Source organism: Coloeus monedula, assembly GCF_965178545.1.
Source record: "Coloeus monedula genome assembly, chromosome: 3".
Taxonomy (NCBI): domain Eukaryota; kingdom Metazoa; phylum Chordata; class Aves; order Passeriformes; family Corvidae; genus Coloeus; species Coloeus monedula.
This window is the reverse complement of record NC_138783.1, coordinates 31464775-31484312: the sequence shown is the minus strand read 5'-3', so window position 1 is coordinate 31484312 and position 19538 is coordinate 31464775. Positions and strand designations below refer to the sequence as shown.

Sequence of the window (19538 nt, the reverse complement as noted above, 5' to 3'; positions counted from 1 at the left end):
ACCTTGTCATGTATGTTTTCTGTTTTCATCCGCTATTTCAGGTTTTTTTTAGGTGAGTTGTGAGCATTTTCATTTTGGCAGGGAAAATAAATAGGGATGAAATGGGCTTATAGTTACATGAGAAGTTGCCTTTTATTTGTGGTTGTGTAGGTGTTTGAAAGTTACAGCTTTTCTAGCCAGATGATGGGGTTTTCACGTTTGTATGTTTTCTCTTCATTTCAATGATTTTGTTGTTCCCGAATTTATTAGACGTGTGACTGATGTATAGGATGCTCCCTGAAATGCTGGAGTAGACAGAATAGTGTTCGAAGGATATTGTGTGAGGCCCAGATGGCAGCCTGCCCTCTAGGGAAGTGTAGGACTTTAAAAATGGGCTGAACTCCACCAGAAGCCTTATAATTGTTCATAGTGACTCATTCTTCCTGGCTTATGACTTCTTCCTATGAAAAGTATGTATTTTTCAATATCTAGCAGAATGCACTGTGCTTTAATTATAGCCAATTCTTTGAAATAGTTCTTCTTTTACAGTAGTGCCGTACAAATTCTATTAGCCCTGTGCACAGTCCTGGTGTTTTCTCCACTGTTTAAGTATATTCTGTGAAGGTTTTAGAGAACTCCTGTATTGCTTTCCAGAGAGCTCAAAGTTTCATAAAAGTTTGAGAATATAATTCAGATTTAGAAGGGTGTTTTTTTATATGTTCCATCGCGCTTTTTTGACCAGAACCTTACACACAATGGCAATTATGCAAGAAGGAAGCTACGTATTGTTCCTTCCCTTATGTGGAATTTTTACAAATGCAGAACATTCTTACACATGTTCCTGAAATGAGTGATGCAGGTCCCGTGTGAATGCAGATGAAATTTTGCAAAGGAGATGGTAGTCTACTGTTGTTACTTGCTGAAACCAGCCAGCAACACAACCCAAAATAATTATGTTGTGTTCATTCTCTTTGATATGTTACATGTAGGATAAAACAGCGTTCTAAAAATGATCCTTATTGATGTCTCAATTCAGTGAACTCTTGTCAGGAATTCTCTCTATAGTCTGAACAGAAGTTAGTTAATTTAAAGTTATACAGGCTCAATGCATTTCTGAGAGGATTGAAATGTTAGTTGTTTACTAGTGCACTTTTACTTCTTGCCTGGTAAGTGATCTGGGAAAGGAGAGATTTGCCACCACTCTTTATCCTTCCTAGGCCATCTCCCTTAGCTGATGTTTTTGGACAAGTCAGGTGTACATCCTGATCCCTGTATTATTTACAGTTACTTTGCATTTAATAAAGAGTTTGTTTCTCGGTCCTGTAGGCTTCTGCTTCTGTGGTTGTTCGGGCACCTGGCTGGTCAGGCTGCACTTCACACACTCTCTAGAGAGCAAACTAGACATCAGTTTTCTTCTCCAAACCTCCTGCCTCCTTCATTACTCCACGAGGATACTGTGTGATTCCTCTAGGCAAAAAGCCAGCCTAGAAGTCCGGTCATTAATATTAGGTGATACATGAAAAGCATCTTGAAAGGGCAGTAAACAGAGAATAGATGTGAAGTGTTTTGTGAAGTTTGTAAAAGTAATCACATTGGTACATCATGAAGGTCCTAGAAATACAAGAGCTGAAATGCTTAAACTGAGAAAAATGAGGTTTCTGTAGGTACTAACACAACTCACAGGAAGTGCTGACTCAAGGGTATGCATATTACTCCAGTTTTTAAAATTTTTCATGTTCTCCATTTTTTCTACACTAAGGCTCTAGCAGAGATTTTTGTGGTGACTGGGAATTTGATTATTTGAAACAAATCACCGGTGCTTCTTTAAACTAGGATTCCTATCAGTAGGTGCCCATAAAAAGAGGTCTGATTAAAAACAAACAAACAAAAAAAGATGCTGAACAAAAGCTTTGATTCAGCAAGACTTTGAATACTCTGGCTCAGTTCCATGTCACACAAACACAAGCAGAGGTTTAACTGTATGACTTAACATAGATAGAATTGCTCATGTGTATAAAGTGCTTTGTGCTTAATTTTGTTAGTGCCAGGTGCTTGGCACTTACTGGGCTTAAGACCTTTGATCTTGTTCCTTTTAAAATAAGTGTTAGTTCAAAATCATCAGAAAAGCATTAATTTTCAGGAAAAGCAAGGAGATGTACTAGGTGTCTTCAATATGTCATGGTAATGGAAATACTATATGCAAATGTAATGAAAGAGAAAAAGTCAGGACTTTTTGCTTATGAATTATCTACATTGAAAAGAGGTCTCTTTGAGAGTACCAGGTTGGTACTTTCTATATTTATTTATTGAAGGAGTTTGTGTATGAAATATCTTTATTTCTGAACCAAAACAAGCATTTTCATCTAACTGATTTTTTAGCAACTCAGTATGTTCACCTGAAAATAGAGGCAATTGATTGAAAGACAAAGAAAGGTTGGGTGAATTCAAGTTAAATATTGAAAAGATTCATGCAGGTGAGTTTTATAAATGAGTAACAGAAAGAACATCTCGGTGATATCTAGTTTAGAACAAACACATTTGATGTGTCAAATAATGCTACTGGACTAGCAGAAAAATCATAGTCATAAATTATGAGAATGAAAGTTCTTGAGTTTAAAGCTTTCAATGTGTATGTGCATAGAGTACTGAAAATGCTTTTAGAACATAAAATTGTATGCAAAGAGGTGAGAAATAAAAATACTTGAAAAGTTAATTTTTGAAGTTTTTCTCAACACATTACAGATGAGAAAGCTGATGTTACTGGGCATGTAGAATTGCATTAATAATTATGAATTATGCATTTTTAAGAAGTTATGCTACTCATTAACTTTAAAATCAATGTTCTGCAAATTTGCCACTTGGTGGTGCCAAATTGATTTATAAATCACAGATGTGAGCTGAGACAAGCTGTTGAAGTTGTTTCTGAGGAGTGTACACTGAGAGATACATAAATTTGGTTGGAAAACTTTGATTTTATGACAGCACTGGTGCAGCTGTGCTCAGCATCACTTCTGGCCTGCATTCCTCAAGCCCCATATCTTGAGTACCTCTCTGTCTTTCCAGTACAAGAGAGAGTAAGTGTATAGCAAAGCTACATCTGTGAGAACAGTGTTTCAGGAACGTTTCTTCCGTACCATGCACCTGGCAAAAAATAGTTTGGATCCAGTGATATTCCAGGCATGGTGCAGAATATGGCTTTGGGGTTTCTGGAGGCAGCTGCAGGTGTGCTACTTGCAGTGTTATTTTTGTAGGTGTTTGACTGGAGTAGTTCCTGTCCAGTTGTGGTTTTAACACTGCCAGAATTTTCACATGTTTGTCACTGAGGTCTATATCCTTGAACTGAAGGGTGATGATTATCCTAAATGTAAATCTAAACAAAAAGACTCATGATTAAATTAACCTTCCTCCATCTCTCGGATTCAGGGTGGCTCTTCAGCAGGCTTGAAGTTTCTGTTTTGTTAAAATGTCTTGGTTTGTCACAGTGTTTCAATGTAATCAGTGTTTAGCATTGAAGAATATTTGCACCAGACTTAACGACTTTTTTTTTTTTTTTTCTTTTTCTGTCTCTCAATACTGCAGTCCCAAAAGAATTGGTGGAGCTTCACTTGAAACTGATGAGAAAAATTGGGAAGTCTGTCACAGCAGACAGATGGGAAAAATACTTGATCAAGGTACAATATGCATGTTGTATTGTTCTGCAGTGCTGGAATATGGCTGTGAGGAGCAGTTGTGTGAGCAATCCCTGGTATGAGTTATAGGAGCCTTGGGCTGTGCCAGCATCGACATGCGTGCATCAGATCCCAGACTTGCAGTCTGCCTAAGCTTGTGGAAAAAAGCTGAAAATAGGCACCATCTTCTGCATGTGAAAGTGTCCACCTTCATAATTGGTAGGAAAATACCTTCTTGAGTATTAAGACTCTAAATAAAGAAGATTTAGTAGCTTGCAAATGGGTTAAATTGAACAGAGATTTATACAGTAACAATTCGTTTGTATATCACTTGTCCAGATATGATGTAATTACTGTGATTTGGCTAATATTCATATAGGAACCGTAGAGAGGTCTTGTAGCATGTGTTAATAATGTAAGAAAGTATTGCAGTGATTTATGTCTGCATGCTCAGAATGGCACAGCTAAGATGAAAAGGTAGTTACGCATCAGTAAAAATAGAGCATCCCATTGTTTTACATAATTCTGTCTTGGTATTTTAATTGCAGCTGTGTCTCTGTTGACACTTTACATACAAATAGTTTCCAGTTTAAGGAATTTACACTGCTTCAACAAATAAAAATATAAGGGTAGTCTAAATTAATAGGTTACCATTTCCCCTCTGGATATGTTCCATGTGTCTTTTGATCCACAGAATTGTAATCGTGTTATTGTCTGTACAGCCATGATCACATCTTGCTTAGAAATACAGCATCGTGGTAATAGCAACCATACAAATAATGGCACTTGGCAAATCCAGCTGCAGTTCTCCCCCTTAAGTGCTATCTATAAGCTTTACAGAGATATAAATTTGTCTTGAGGTTTGCGTACCCTTTAAGATGATGTTTTTAGGGCTGGGAGTGTGTTGGGGAATGACCTGCTGAAGGGCCTTTGTTAATCCTAACCCCTTAACCAATTTTAAAGTATTGATGATAATTTTTAAAAATAGCAATGTAATAATTTATGTAACTTGTGTGTACTTTGTGTATTACCAAGTACTGTGGTTACTGAATTGTGTTAAATTCCTTAATAAACCCAAAACCCATTGCAGCAAACTGAGAAAACCCAACTCTGACTCGAGAACTTATGTACCCCACTGGAGCCACTTACCAGTTGTGTGGTAAGCAGAAAGCAGGGCGATAAAACAAGTTTGAGGGAGTAGTTTGGAAAATCTTCAAAGCAGTTTGGAAATTCTTCTTCAGGGAAGCAGTAAGGAAACCCTCCCTCACACCCCTGTTAAGACCAAGTAAGTGTTAATAAATTCTACTTCATTTAACAGTCTCCAGAGCTAACTTGAAGCTTATTCTGGCCAGTGGTTCAAAGGAACCTTGAAGAACAAAGGAATTTGAATATAACTAATTAGAAAGGTATGCTAATATTGTCCCCATTTCAAAGGAGTATGATTAATTTAGAAAAGCAAGGAAGAGTATTGGGAAATGCTACAAAAGCCAGGAAAAACTGAAAAGGTGTGGAAGCACTGAAAGCATTCTTCCTTGATGCCTGCAGTATTGTTCCACATATCATGGATGACATTCTAACAGGCAAAGTTGACCTGTTTTTCCTTTGTTAGAAACTACTGATGTGTTGCTTTGATAAAACAGGGTTTGATATATTCTAGATGTTCTTACATAGGTGGAAGCTTTAGTGGGGGACATTCAGACTTACATGCTCTTAATATTTATGTGTGCGTGTATTACTGTATTTTGTTTATATACCAACTAATTGTAAAATGCACTTCACTTGACGGTTGTGTTTATAAAGAGTATCTTAAAAATTGTCTCTAAGCTGTGGCTGGTATTTTGGCAGATGGGATATATTTTGGGATAGGAAGTGAACACGGTAGTTGAGAGTGCCTTCCCTCTTCTGATGGTGAACCACCCAAGTTGGATCACCAGCATGTGCACTGGTGAAGATGCATTGGCACATCTTCTTTTATGGAAGAAAATGGCTGTAGGTCTCTGTGAGTCTGACTTTCCTCCTCTGCACAAGGAATGTTGTGTAGTGACATATGGCTGACATAATCAGCCATAAATGCCTGGTCCTAAACATTCCAACAACTAAGAGGAACTGTCCAGCTTAGCTGATTTTGAGAAACATGTAGTTAAGTCACACTGCACTGTCTCCTGACAAAGTGTTTTACTTGAACTATTGTCAAACATAACTTAAATTTTTATACAGAGGACATTTCTCTGCACTGGTCCATCTGAAACCTTCAACCCAAAATCAGCACATTCTGAACGCATTTGTCTTTTCTGATTGTTACAATTCGGGTGTCTGTAGTCCCACCCAAGGAGACTCCTCTGCTGTGTCTTTCACCCTCCTGTTTTTCTTGTTTAAAGTGAGTATTTAGAACGTGGTAATAGTGTTGGATGCCATCATAGCTGCTTTGGAATTATTTGAGAGATGTTTCAGCATTTCTTGCAGGGTGGGAAGGTGCTGACCACTCTTAGCATGCAGAAGCCAGCAGTTGCTGCAAGCAGCAGCTATTTGATCAGTGTGAAGCATCCTCTCTGTGAAGGCAGAGACTTAAGATTTCAGCAGAGCTTGGATCAATGAGATCTGTAGCTCAGGGTTGTGACAGTACTTGTCAGGAGAAAACACAATTATCTAGTTTTTAATTGTCAAAATGTAGTCTTTTCAGTTTGAACAGATGCTTCATCAGCTCTCATGTCTCAGATCTTTTGCTTTGACAGTCACACACTTCCATAGCACATGAAGCTTCTCATTATTGCTCTCATACTTAATGACTAAATAATGAACAGCAACTAGCATATGCCCTGAGCAAGGGTTTTGATATACAGTTCCCCAGTGCTCTTCACATTACATAGTTGAAAAGGAGAGAGAAAGTGGAGTAGCCTCATTTTGTGAGCGAGCAGCGATTGTCTCCTGCTGTGAGCTTTGGCTTGGCATCAGAGAAGTCCCAGTGTAATATTCCTTGACCTCAGAGCAGGAAAAACTGCTCTTCAGCAGGATCCCTTGTGACCAGAGTGCTCTTCACAGTTCTCTGTAGGTCACAGCTTAAAGTCAGAGTATGATTTATGGTGTGGCTGAGCTGACCTAACTGCTGGCTTACCCTTGTGCCACCTGAGAAATGGTGTCAGTACTAGGGATAGTGGAAGGTTGGTAGTGTGGCTGTGGGGACAGTGGAGGGTTAGCTGCCCCTTTGCTTGGTCGAAGCCCAGATAGAGTTTTAAATTATGAATCAGTTGATCTTTACTTCTGGTGGGTGAAATTTAGAACTATTTTTGCTGCTGTTTCCAGAGAAAGCTGCTTTCAGATGTGATTGACAGGTTTTAAGTAGCTTGGTAACTGTATCTTATGTTTCATAATAGTCTGTTGTTGAGGAGACTACACTGTTTTAATTGAGTCCAGCCTTGCAGACTGAAGGGCACTGATTTGCACTGATTTGACAGCTGTGATTCAGCAGTGGCACTTCAAAATAATCCCAAATGGAGTTGATCATCTTTGGCCTCCTCATGGATATTTCCACTGGAATAGCCTCACTGACTGGAGATCCCACCATGTGTCCTCAATTGATGAGCAGCTTGTCTCTGTTCATGAGAGTTGTCTTAAGCACATCAGAGTTGTTTAGGAGGGAGAGGGCATTTCTTCTTCAGCTTTGTTATTGGAGCTCATGCTGATTCAATCTATTTCTCCTCTACTGCTGCTTTTTCTGGTGTTAGGTTTTCTTCCCCCCCGTATTGGGGTGGTGGAATTTATTTGCTTTAATAAATTGAAATTTGCTATACTTACAATATTTTAAAATATTTATCAAGCAGCTTGAAGTCCAAGATATTTTGTAAGGAATGATAGTTCCACAGTGTGGAGTGAGTAGCAGTTGCATTTATCTGCAGTACAATTGAAGGGCTTCAGGGGCCCCAAGAGACCCTGGCAACTTATGTGCTAAGTGTTGTAAGGAGATATAGTAGGAAAACATGTCTGCTTGAGAGAATTTATGTTCTAAATAGACAGAAGTAGAAAAATATGTGCACAACAAAAATAATAATACCTTCCCATTCTAGAGTTGTGCTACCTAATTTAGGATGCTTAGAGAATGTGGTGGTGATCAGGGCCTCGATGATCTGCTCTTCCATGAAAGTTCAACAGTGCTTGCTAACATACCTCAGTTTTACTTTTTATTTTTGTGTAAGACTTTGACTGCAATCCCAAAGAGGTCATGTATGATTAATTATTGTAGTAAGGTACTATTAATAAAACAATTTAAAGTTGCTTTTTTCTTCTAATCTTAGAAATCTGCTTATTCTGTTTGTAACAGATATGTCAAGAATTCAACAGCACTTGGGCTTGGGAGATGGAAAAAAAAGGATACCTAGAAATGAGTGTTGAATGCAAACTGGGGATTCTGAAGGTAAACATTCATCATCCTAAGGTTCTAAATTACTGCTTCCTCACTCACTTTAAGATCTTGCAAATTTAGCTTGACTGAACCATAAGTACATGTATTAAATATAGAGCTGATCTTGGAGCAGACAGTCCAAACTGCATATTTTTGTTTTGTTTGCATATTTTTCACACTTTGTATGACAATAGTCTTGTGCTTACTGTTTTGTCAAGAGCTCTTTGTCAGTGGAATACACACTTTTAAATGTGTTTGTTATCTTGCTGAATTCCAAAGGCAAAATGGGACTTCATCTTTTTTGATCTTGACAGATTTGTCAGTATTGGTTTCAAGTTATGTATGGGTTCTACTGTAGAATGAGATCAATTTTACTACGTAATAAAAATTTAGAATAAGCTTTCTAAGCTAGCCAGGTTAAAAAAACCCAACCCAAAACCTTGTATATCACTTAAAAAGAACGTGGTCTGGAAAAAACTGATAGCTATAGCTGATGCACAGATCCAACAGAGAGAGGCCCAAAAAGAAGCTCCAAATTACACTGAAATAAAATGAGCTGGTTTTCTTCTTTCTGTTTATGTTTTTGATATCTTAACAGTCTTTCTACTTTTTCAGTATCTCTGTGAATGTCAGTTTGATGACAATCTAAAGTTCAAGAATATCATTAATGAAGAGGATGCTGACGCCATGCGTCTGCAGCCCATTGGTCGGGACAAGGATGGCCTCATGTACTGGTATCAGCTGGATCAAGAGCATAATGTCAGGATGTACATAGAAGAACAGGATGACCAGGATGGATCCACATGGAAGTGCATTGTTAGGTATTCCTTCTTTTTATTTTGTAGGATTTTTAGCTATTTGTGACTGGGGCTCAGAAATGTATTTCAGTAAATCTTCATTTCTCGCACAGTAGGATTCATGACAGTGCGATTTCCTGCACTTGTATCTATGTTCTAGTGAAAAATCATGTACAGAAATAATTCACAGATTTGTTGGTAACAGCCATCATGTAATTTGTTTCCTGCTTGTTTAAGCTACAATGAATATATAGAAAGGGTAGCAAGAAGAGACTGTCTTGACAACCATGGCTCCATGTTGCTTACTGGCCAGCTAAATGCCTTAGGAAATAGAACACTAATGCTTCTTTAACTTCCTTTTGTTAGGAAAGTTACAAGTGGACAGATTTGTTCTTGGGGAAATTATATTGCAACTACTCCTGTTGGAAGGAATCCAGAGGAGGCCAAGGAGATGCTCAGAGGGCTGGAGCACCTCTCTCATGAAGACAGGCTGAGAGACTTGGGATTGTCCAGCCAGGAGAAGAAAAGGATCCAGGGAGAACTCAGAGCCCTTTCTAGTATCTAAAGGGGCTCAGGAAAAAGGGAGAGGGATTTGTTACAGAAGCGTGTAATGACAGGACAAGGGGGAATGGTTTCAAACTGACAAGAGGGCAGGTTTAGATTTGACATTAGGGAAAAATTCTTCTCTGAGAGTGGTGAGGCAGTAGCACAGGTTGCTCAGAGAAGCTGTGGCTGCCCCATTCCAGGAAGTGTTCAAGGCCAGATTTGATAGGGCTTTGAGCAACTTGGTCTTGTAGAAGATGTCCCTGCCCATGGCAGGGAAGTTGGAAGTAGATGGTCTTTGAAGGTCCTTTCCAACCCAAACCATCTGCAGGTTATTTACGCTGCCATAACTTCAGTAACCAAGGGAGGTGTACAGAATTGTGTAAACCACTTAAATGATAAGCATTACTACGAGTTACATGTGGACAGCTGTTGTGGGGGAATAAAGTAAATTTATCCAAACAAACAGATCAAGAGCTGCTCCATGCATCATCCATCTCTTCCATGCATTATAGACTCCAAAATTCATTGCCAAAAGAAGAAGAAATCAGGGTTCTGCTGCGAAGGTTCTAACAGTCCACACTCACAGCAGAAAACCACAGTAATGCATTAAGAAATCTGAAATGGTTTTGAAACCTGTGGGATTGTTGCAGGCTTCCTTCCCTTCTCTAAAACTGGGGGAAAACAAATTGCTGAACATCAACTTTAAAAAAGAGGTGTGAGAGCCTTATGATTCTAGTCCATTAAGAAAACAATGACTCTGTTCAATCATGGCTCAAATTCTTTATAAATTAAGGTGGTTTTTTTATAGTTGGATGTGCAGTTTAAGTAAGGAGTTACAGTGCACTGAGATCCACGCTCATACAGCTATGCACCAACATTTTTTTGCTGTCATAACTTGACTTGGAGTTTTCTAGACAACTTGGTGGTGTTTGTTGCATGTGCTTAGGATGGGCACTTGCAAAAATTATTTAAATTATTTTGCTGGTTGCTTTTGCAAATTCCACCTAAATTATATGGTTGCTTCTTTGGTGCATGAGCAGAGAGCTGTAGCTTGTTCTCTGTTGAGAGAAAAAAAGAAATAGCAAAGAATAATCAGTGATGGTTAACAAGAGGATAATAAATAACAGAATAATAGTAGCAGCTTGGATTGAGACCCAACAGGAACTGAGACAGATAACTTCCAAAAGCATAATTTTATTTTAGTATGGATAAATTGGAAGGTTTCTAACTGCAAAGTTGCAGCCACTGGTGGGACAAGCATTTCGCTGTGCTTGTGTTTTCACTATCTAACTCTATAAGGTTTTCAGGGTAATTCATTTAAGCAGTTAATGTTTGTTTATTTTTTATTAATCCCTTTGGGGTAAGAAAGTGGCTTATCAGACAGTGTGTTTTTCTCTTCCAGAAACCGCAATGAACTTGCTGAGACCCTTGAGCTCTTGAAAGCACAAATTGATCCTGCTCTGTTGAAAAACAACAATTCTCAGCAGGAGAATTCATCGCGTGAAAGTCCAAGCATAGAAGATGAAGAGAGCAAAAAGGGTGAAGAAGCAGCCACACAAGGTTTTCTGCCTTCTTTTCTCAAACTTTAAGTGTTTTGCTGCAGCAATGTTAGAATTTTCAGCTTCACAAAAAGTTACTGTGTTAGATTAGGACTTAAAAAAAGTAAATCAAGTAAATATTGAATGCTTTGAAATTATAAATATATTTTGGAGTTTTTCAGTACATATTTGCTCTCAAACATTTATTTATAGGAAGATAGCTGTGTAAAAATGTTTTCTCAGTAACTATTTTTTTGCTGTACATTTTGTATAATAATGTGAATGCTCGTTATTGTATGTTTTTGTGGGGCATTGAACTGCTGCCAAACTTCTTCTGTTTTAGCGACATTAAAATTTGAAAAAAAAAAAATCTGCTTGTGCAATGCCATGATTGAAATCAAGACAGTATTGGGTGCGGTGTTTATTCTTGCTTTTGAGTTACAAAAATATAGGTTATTTCCTCAAATGTTTCGCAGTTGACATGATGTTTCAAGAAGACATGAGCTTAGGTTAAAACAATTTAAAATGCTAAAACATTGTAGAAGTGAGGCTGTCCTTATCTGCCTCCACTATATTGTTGTTATTAAAATCACAGAATTATTTAGGTTGGAAAAGATCTCCAAGATCAAAGCCAAGAACCTTTTTCCTTCCTTATTATCATGTCATTGCACGTATTTAGTAACTTGCCTGACCTGTTGGTTTTTGCATTGGTTTTGCTAAGTATCAGTCAGCCTGAAGTATTTGACTTTTTAAGAATCTGATCTTCTTTCAGGTCATGAAGAACTAAAAGCTTGTTATCCCAAGTAATTTTACCCCGGTTTTACTACTTGGTTTTATTATTTTGTTAAAATACAGGAAAATATTATCACAATCAGAAACAAGATTTCAGTATTTCAGTATGTTAATAGATGCTTCTGCAAACGTGTAGAAGTTAATTGGATTTATGGAATTAGCCAAGGCCTGTCTTGGTTTTGAGTATCAGAGAGAAGGACTTACTATTCTATTCTTCTTCTTTGCAACAAGCAGTGTATAACAGAAGAAATAAATAAACATTTAGGTAAAATTGGAGTTGTTGTGGAAGTACTAAGAGATGATTGCAGTCATGGCAGTAAATTGTGACAAACACCAGCAGAATTCTCTTTCGCTCTAAGGCATTTCCAGTATCTAACTCTGCATGTAAGTGCCAACACTACCTGCATAGTTACCAACACTGCAGAATTAATTCCATGTACTGATCACGCTTTTGTCTCGGTCAAGTCAACTTAAATCTTGAGACCTAAAACTTAACTTAAATTTTGAGACCTCTTCTTCATATACGATTTTGCTTTACATTGAATTCAGGAGCAGCCATTTGAAAACATTTTAATTAATGTCCCTACTGTAGATAATTCCCCAAATCCTGTGGCGCACTCACCTGGCTCATTACTTGCATTAGGCTGTGTATTGGTGTAAAATCATCTCTAGGCACTAGGTGCAGAATCATAGAATAGTTTGGGTTGGAAGGGACCTTGAAAGGCCATCTAGTCCAACCTCCCTGCAATGGGCAGAGATATCTTCGACTAGATCAGGTTGCTCAGAGCCTCATCCAGCCTGACCTTGAGCACTTCCAGGGATGGGGCAGCCACAGCTTTGCTGGGCAACCTGTGCCAGTGCCTCATCACCCTCGCAGTGAAGAATTTCTTCCTCATATCTAATCCAAATCTCCCTTCTCTTAGTTTAAAGTCCTTCCCCCTTGTCCTGTCTCTCCATGCCCTTGTCAAAAGTCTTGTAAGACCCCTTTAAGTACTGGGAGATGCTTTAAGGTCTTTCCAGTGTCTTCTCCAGGCTGAACAACCTGTCTCTCAGCCTGTCTCCATAGCACAGGTACTCCAGCCCTCTGAGCATCTTCATGGCCTCACTTCTACAAGTCCATGTCCTATCTATGTAATAAATAATGAAATTACTCACATTTGCAGTGATTTGAGTGCTGTCAGTGTGTTCACAGAACATTCCTTAGAGCCTTTCAGTTGAAAATCTGTAGTATCTCCTCTTTGTAGTCCAGGATTGCACTGAAAGCCCTACTGAGATGCAGGGAAAACATGCTGGAAGACCTGATACCTGTTTGCTTTGGCCATTTTCCATTAAAATCAGTTCATACAAATTAAGTATCATTAAATTAGTTCATACAAATACACGGCAAACTGACCCAATGCTTGCATGTTTTCTGCTGGCCTGATTGATTGACTCGAGTAGCATTAGGAGAGCTTGTGCATTGACTTAGTCATTTTGTGTATATGTGAAATGTTTTGTGATAAGTTCAGGGAGTTAAACTGTAGAACATCTGCTGATTTTTGGTATGGAGAGGTTTTGGGATTCTGGTGATCCTTAATGAAATTTGGGAGAAAGCAGTAGGCGAAGGGAAGAAATGGTTGAACAAAGTTTAGACAGACAGAAAAGAAGGGAAAGTGGAAGAATTTGGACACAGAGAAAATACTTCATTCTCACTGTTAGAGACAGATATCTTTGCAGAGGCAGTTACAAGGGCTCTGAGTGGACATCATTCTATGAAGGGGGAAAAACCAGCCTTGAGCCTTCAAGATGTGCATCTCTAAGGCACCTTACCACTTCTGGAGCCTTAGAGATACATCTTTACTGTACTGATACTGGGATTTAATGGATACATATCTTGTATTTGAAAATACAAGATCTGTGAATTCCTCCTCACTGTTCTTTTCTCAAACGCCTAATTTCTTAGATGTAATAGATAGCTGTGTCATGTCCTTTCCCCTGTATATTTCTAACCACTTTTGGAAGCTCTCATCATGCAAAAAAAACTACGCTAGCTCTGATGGAGAGGGGTGAGGTAGAAGGAAAAAAAACCATTTTGTTTGCAGTTGTGGCATGCTTGCAAAAGCACCTTCCAGGTGGCAGGAGCTGCTGTTGTGGTATATACAGTGCTATTGTATTTGTTTTTTCTAATTAGTTCTCTTTCTGGCTGATACAAAATGGTTGGTAAAATACAAACACCTGAGATACCAAGAGGCTATGGTAAAAATAAATAACAAGTTTAAGTGCATAGTGACAAAATAGCTGTATGGTTTCTTCTGAATGCTGGAACTGTACTTCAAGCCCTAATGATCTTGAGTTAGCAAAGTGGAATAACCTGATTCTTTAAAGGTCTGCAGGTTTTTCTGGGATATGCAGCTATTCATTGCTTTCTTTAAAAACAGCAGATGAAGTGAGTGTGGAGTATTGTCTGCGTGTAGGAAATGCCCAGAGAACCCGGATGAATTTCGCCGTAGGCCATAATGCTGAATGTCTTTTCTCTGAACTGTTGAAATACAATAGTTAAGTATATCTTGAAATAAAATCATGTACAAACAGGGGACTCATTTCTCTGAGGAATTTCCCTTGAAGGCCATGGAATCTTACATGACGTTCTGTTTTCTGAAATAGTCCAGAGACTCGAGCGAGATTTCATGCCTCTGCCTAGGTTTTGTGTATCCTCTGGAAGTATTGTGGTAATACTGAAGAAGGGACTGAGATGTCTGTTGAAAGAAGCATAAATCTAGAGTTCTGCTGCTGGCTTCTGAAATTTAGATTTATCTTGGTATAGAATTAAACCGAACAGTGGTTCTATAGCTAAAAATTGTCAGCCCACTTACTTAATGACAGTGTTAGACAAGCCAGATTTCTACTAACTCAGTGAGAGAAGAGTCCTTTGTGTGAGACTTAGGCTGTTGGGTTTTTTAGGTATGCCTCTGTTTTTAATGAAGTTCTTTGTAATCCTGTAGGTCCCGTGGTTGTTTCATAGCTGTTTTTCTCTGTCAACAGAAAATCAATTGAAAATCAAAGAAGAAAAAGAGGAGGTGGAGGAACAGTCAGTGGAATCAGAAAGCCTTCCTCCTCCTGTGGTCAAAGAAGACGAAAATATGCTTAAAAGTGAGAAAGTGGAAGAAAAAGAAATTATAAAATTACCAGTAATAGTGAAATTAGAGAAACCTTCAGAACACAATGAAGAAAAGCAAACTGTCAAGGAAGAAAGTGACTCCTTTAAGGAAAACGTCAAGCCTGTTAAAGTAGAGGTGAAGGAAAACAAATCAGAACCCAAAGACCTAAAAGAAGTAAAAAGCTGTATGGACAAAATAGCAGTTCACGAGCCAGAGAGGTTAGAATTTTGTGTTAATGTCAAAACTCCACAAGAAATTGTGGAGAAATCTGTGGAAGAAAGTGAAAAACTTAAAAATGACCAACAGGCAAAAATACCACTTAAAAAGCGAGAGATCAAACTGACAGATGACTATGACAGTCCAATAAAAGGGCCCCTGTGTAAATGTGTTACTCCAACAAAGGATGTCTTGAAGGAAGAAGGGAAACCCGAAGAAGAAGCTTTTAAGAGAGTCCCTACAATTACTGCTTTATGTCCTGATGGGAAAGTGCTAGTAAATGGAGAGGTTAGCTGTGAAAAAATAACCCCGAGTGTCATACAAAATAATAAGTCAGAACACTCTGCTAGTGCAATGGAAGACAGTACCTCATTAAAAGAGAAAAATGGAAAAAGTGGGGAAAAAGTACTAGACTCCCTAAATTCTGTTAGTAAAATTATAAAAACATGTGAGATTGAGAAAAATGCAGTAACGGTGCTGAAAGAGATCGGGGCTGTGGTCTCTGAGGTTTCTAATCAGCAAGTGCCTTCAAAGGAGGAATCTAGTCCTGTGGAAAAAGAGTCCCTTGACAGCACAACTACTGAGACGGTAGCAGAAGAGTCTTCAAACTCTGAAGACTGTGCCAAAACAACTGAAGAGAAGGAAGCCGCCGATCTCAAAAACGACAGCCTGCCACCACCCAAAGAATGTTCAGAGAAGCTGGAGATGTCCCCAAATGCATCTGCCCCTGCAGAACTGCCTAAGCTTGCACTGGCTGATGAAGAGACTTTGAAAAGTAAAGATGAGCCTGAGGAGAAAAACAACTCTCCAAAAGCTGCTGAGATACCTCCTGCATCCACTTCTCCTGTTACAGTAGAGAAACCTGTTTCAGGAAAGGAGGACTCTGATAGTAAAACAGCTTTACCTGAGGAGAGCAAAGCAGAAGAAAAATCCAGCCCTGAAAAACAAGAGGAAGAGCCAGAAGCTGCCAAAACAGAGCCAGATAGATTAGGTGATGCCCATGCATCTAATCTAGAGGACTCCTCAGAGAGTAAAAAGGAATCTCCAGTACCTAAAAGCAAATTTAAATATAAGCTAGTTTCTGAAGAAGAAACCTGTGCAACAGAGAATAAAGAAATAACTTCTGAAAGACAGAAAGAAGGAATTAAATTAACGATCAGGATCTCTAGTCGGAAGAGAAAGACAGAAACACCACCAGAAGAGGTCACCATTGGCCGCACATTAAGGCGGTCACCAAGAATATCCAAGCCTACTCCGAAAGTTGTGGAGACTCGGGATCAGAAGCCTGAGAAGAAGCGACCTGAAGAGGAAGAGGAGAAACCTGCAGCAGCACAAAAACCAGAACGAAAAGAAGATGCAAAAAAACAAGAGAAGGAGACAAATTCTAAAGTTAACAAGGTAAATAGAGTTTTATTACCTGGGAGTAAAGAAAACCTGCAATCTTATCTATAAGGAGAATATACTCTTACATAGGAATACTGAGGATTATGTTCCTTTGGTCAGCTTTTGGAAGAAACTAGCTTTGCAATCGAGTCAGTGGACTCAACCAATTTAAAAACACCCCCTAGGAGAGTGCTAATATCTGTTGACTTTTTATAAACTTTGACAGTTTATAAAATCTGTCACTTAAACCAACCTAAGTAGACCAAATCAACCTGAGTGAATTCTTCTAAAAAATGACATGATCAGATACGAGTCTGTGTGGCTGAATGGAGACTTGTAACCCCTCTGGATTTACTAGATGGATACTTGCTGGTGTGTGGTTGGTCACGAACATAAGTTAAAAAGGAACCAGCAAATGGTAAAGAATAAAAATATTATGACATCTATTTCTAGCTGAAGCTAAAGGTATTGTGGTGAATTCATGATATAATTTAGCTTTTCTCACAAGTGGGATGCATATTTTAATGTGGGTGATGGTATTTTTTTCATTATTAACTTCTGTTTATTCAGGATAGATCTCTAAAAATACATGCGGTAAATATATCACAGGAAGTTATACATTTGTATGATGTGCTTCTGAGACGGTGTATTTATAAATAACCCTTTCTTAATTTATCTTCTGTTTTTTTTCTGGATATGCAGTACAAAACAAAAGAGGAACAATGAGTTTGTATTTTTAAGTGCACTTTTTTATATCAACTTGTAAAATCCTATTAATTTTCCACTGCAACACATTTTTGACTGATGTTGTAGTTTTCCCAAAGCATTCACTCATTTAGCAAGTTTCTTTCACATACTGCTATGTTGGATAACCTTAATAAAATGAACAGACAGTTGATTTTTCAGTGAATGGTAACATCTATACTGCATGAAGAAATGAAAAACAAATTTTTCATTTAAAGATTTTAATTAAAAAAGAAAACATATGAAAATAAGAGTGATTGTAAGTCCTAAACGTCCTTAGAATTTTGAAGTACTGTTGCAACAGGTGTTTTAACTTGATCTCTATTTGTGAAAGATTTAAGAGATCTAAAGATGTTTACTTTTTAGAGATATTTTAAAATAATTATGATAGAGGAAGAAGTTTGAAGCTGTTAAGTTTCTGTCATTTAAACAGGATGAATACCAGAATCTTTATTAGCTTACTTTGTATCTTGGGGTTCCTTTTCTTTATTTAAAGATGGGTCTTATAAAAACCCGATTTGAAATTATGATGCTGTATGATGAATCCTAAACCTAAACTTACACTATAGTGGATTTGAAGTACCTTTGCTGCTAAATCTTAGAGAACAGTAAAATCCCTAAATAGGTAGAAACTGATGTTAAGAACCTGAAATGAATTTTATCAATGTGACGAATACTACTTTGGTATGAGTCCGTCCTCCAGGAGTAATAGAATACTTTGTGGATTTTAGTTTATTCATCTTACTCAGTTCTGTGAGTGGTTTAGTCAAAATTCAAAAAATGTTTTGAGTTGAAAAATCTGGAAAAGTTATTTTCCTTTTTCAGTGTCTGTGAGGAGTGAGGGTATTGAGTTGTGAGAGAATGACGGGTGTGAGAAACAAATCAGTCAATGGGAACAAAAGTTTCTTCTGTTTGACATGTTGCTTTAAATCTAAACTATCTTAGTTGCATGAAGTAGTTTAAATCAGAATTGTCTTCTGAATTTTAATTGAAACCTGTTTTTCATTCAAAATGTGGTAATATATATTCAAAATATGATATTTCATTCATAATATGGTATATTATTGAAAGGGGTAGATGCCCCTTTGATTAGCAAAAAAGAAGCACCAACTGAATCATGTTTCACTTGAGAAAAATAATGAAAAAGTATAAATGTGAAAAAAGACCTGGACAGAAGTTATGCACTTATAAGGTGCAATGATCTTTTTTCAGAAACAAACACACTTTCTAAAGTAAAATAAAATGCATAAACTCTTTGGGGGTGGGGGGGGGGGGTGGGTAGGTGAGAGGAAAAAAAAATCGCTTTGGGTTGAGACAAATTATCATGAAAAAGTCAGAAAGTTTAAATGTGGAATTACCATGTTCACTATGAAGTTTGCCTTGCCAAAATAGAAAAAAAGGGGCTGAGTGAAAAAATTTGTCTTCCTACTTTTAAATCTTATCTGAAAGTTTCTTTCTGCACATAGATGCAATGTTTTCTCCCTTTATCTTGCTGCATTTTAAGGATCTTAAGACAATATATTCATTGAAATGCTCTGCTGCAAATTTACTGCAGCTGTTCTGACTGAAATGAATCACTTTACTCTGGAGACAAATTTTTTTTTTAAGATCTAGGAAGAAACTGTGAGCTTCCTTTGTGTTTTTTCTTTAAATGGTGTCTCACAGAGAAGCAAAGTTCGGTGGACGGGTACACGGACACGTGGCAGGTGGAAATACTCAAGTAATGAAGAGACTGAGGACTCTGAGAGTGAAAAAAACTCTGAGGAGGAGGAAGAAGAGGAGGAAGAGGAGGAAGAAGAAGCTCCACCTGCTGATGATGATGAGCCGTGCAAGAAGTGTGGCCTTCCCAATCATCCTGAGCTGGTAGGATTTTGGGGAAAGCCTCTGTGGATTGTTGTGTCGTATTTGGTGGATTGACTTTGATGGTGCTGAAGGCACATCATCCTTCAGGGTGGCCATACGTAGGAGGGCATCTTCTACGTTTTAGGTGGTAAACTCATGAGAGTAGGTGAGTTGCCTTTGATAAGGAGGGAAGGAAGTTATTTTTCCTGTTTGCCAGAACAAAAATACCATGTTTTATGAGGTATAAGTCACCTTAGCCCATTGAGAACCAATCTGTGTGAGGCTTTGAGATTGTGCCTGCAGTTGCAATGAATACAGAGGAAACAACATTAAAAAGATTCCCAGCAGTGTGATATCTACTTTCCAATATCTTATGACATAGCTACAGCTGCATAGTCATCTTCATTGGATGTAGCTGCATCTCACCCTGAGGACTGAGTACAGTGAAATCCCAGACACAGCACAACATGATTTTGCTGTTTCTCATGGTTCTCATTTAT

General features: G+C 38.1%; 1 protein-coding gene across 3 annotated transcripts in view; it reads left to right on the top strand.

Annotated features, from left to right (window-relative positions):
* RSF1 (remodeling and spacing factor 1) overlaps positions 1–19538 on the top strand; it is a 60441-nt gene that overhangs the window by 21512 nt on the left and 19391 nt on the right. The window contains exons 2-7 of one of the 3 annotated variants that reach the window (XM_082278291.1): positions 3559–3650; positions 7963–8055; positions 8659–8864; positions 10789–10946; positions 14738–16467; positions 18862–19059. In XM_082278291.1, the coding sequence (XP_082134417.1) occupies positions 3559–3650; positions 7963–8055; positions 8659–8864; positions 10789–10946; positions 14738–16467; positions 18862–19059 (2477 nt within the window). Of the gene's footprint in view, positions 1–3558; positions 3651–4900; positions 4933–7962; positions 8056–8658; positions 8865–10788; positions 10947–14697; positions 16468–18861; positions 19060–19538 lie in introns of those variants that run through there. The other 2 variants (XM_082278292.1, XM_082278293.1) reach the window with 2 other exon arrangements.